General features: G+C 60.1%; 1 protein-coding gene across 1 annotated transcript in view; it reads left to right on the top strand.

Annotated features, from left to right (window-relative positions):
* Nucleotides 1-6: 6 nt before the first annotated feature.
* Nucleotides 7-218, top strand: part of LOC119592994 (voltage-dependent calcium channel type A subunit alpha-1-like) — a gene marked incomplete in the record, with an annotated part of 154,497 nt that continues 154,285 nt past the window's right edge. The window contains 1 exon segment of the mRNA XM_037941881.1: nt 7-166. Within this exon segment, the coding sequence (XP_037797809.1) occupies nt 51-166 (116 nt within the window).

Here is a 218-nt window from a genome sequence, read left to right as displayed (position 1 = left end):
TCTCGGGTGAGGGGCTGGGACGGCTTAGTCGCCCAGCCACCTACGGCGCCATGGGTGGCAAGAAAGGCCCGCCCCCGCAGCCGGGGGTTAAAGGGCCCTCCTCCCTCTTCATCCTCTCCGACGACAACATCCTCAGGAAGTACACCAAGTTCATGATAGAATGGCCATATCCTTTTATGCTAACGCAAAGCCTTCGAGGAGGAAGTCTCGGCGGCACG

Source organism: Penaeus monodon, chromosome 31 (assembly GCF_015228065.2).
Source record: "Penaeus monodon isolate SGIC_2016 chromosome 31, NSTDA_Pmon_1, whole genome shotgun sequence".
Taxonomy (NCBI): Eukaryota; Metazoa; Arthropoda; class Malacostraca; order Decapoda; family Penaeidae; genus Penaeus; species Penaeus monodon.
The sequence above is the reverse complement of the archived record's forward strand: the minus strand, read 5'-3'. Positions and strand labels throughout refer to the sequence as shown.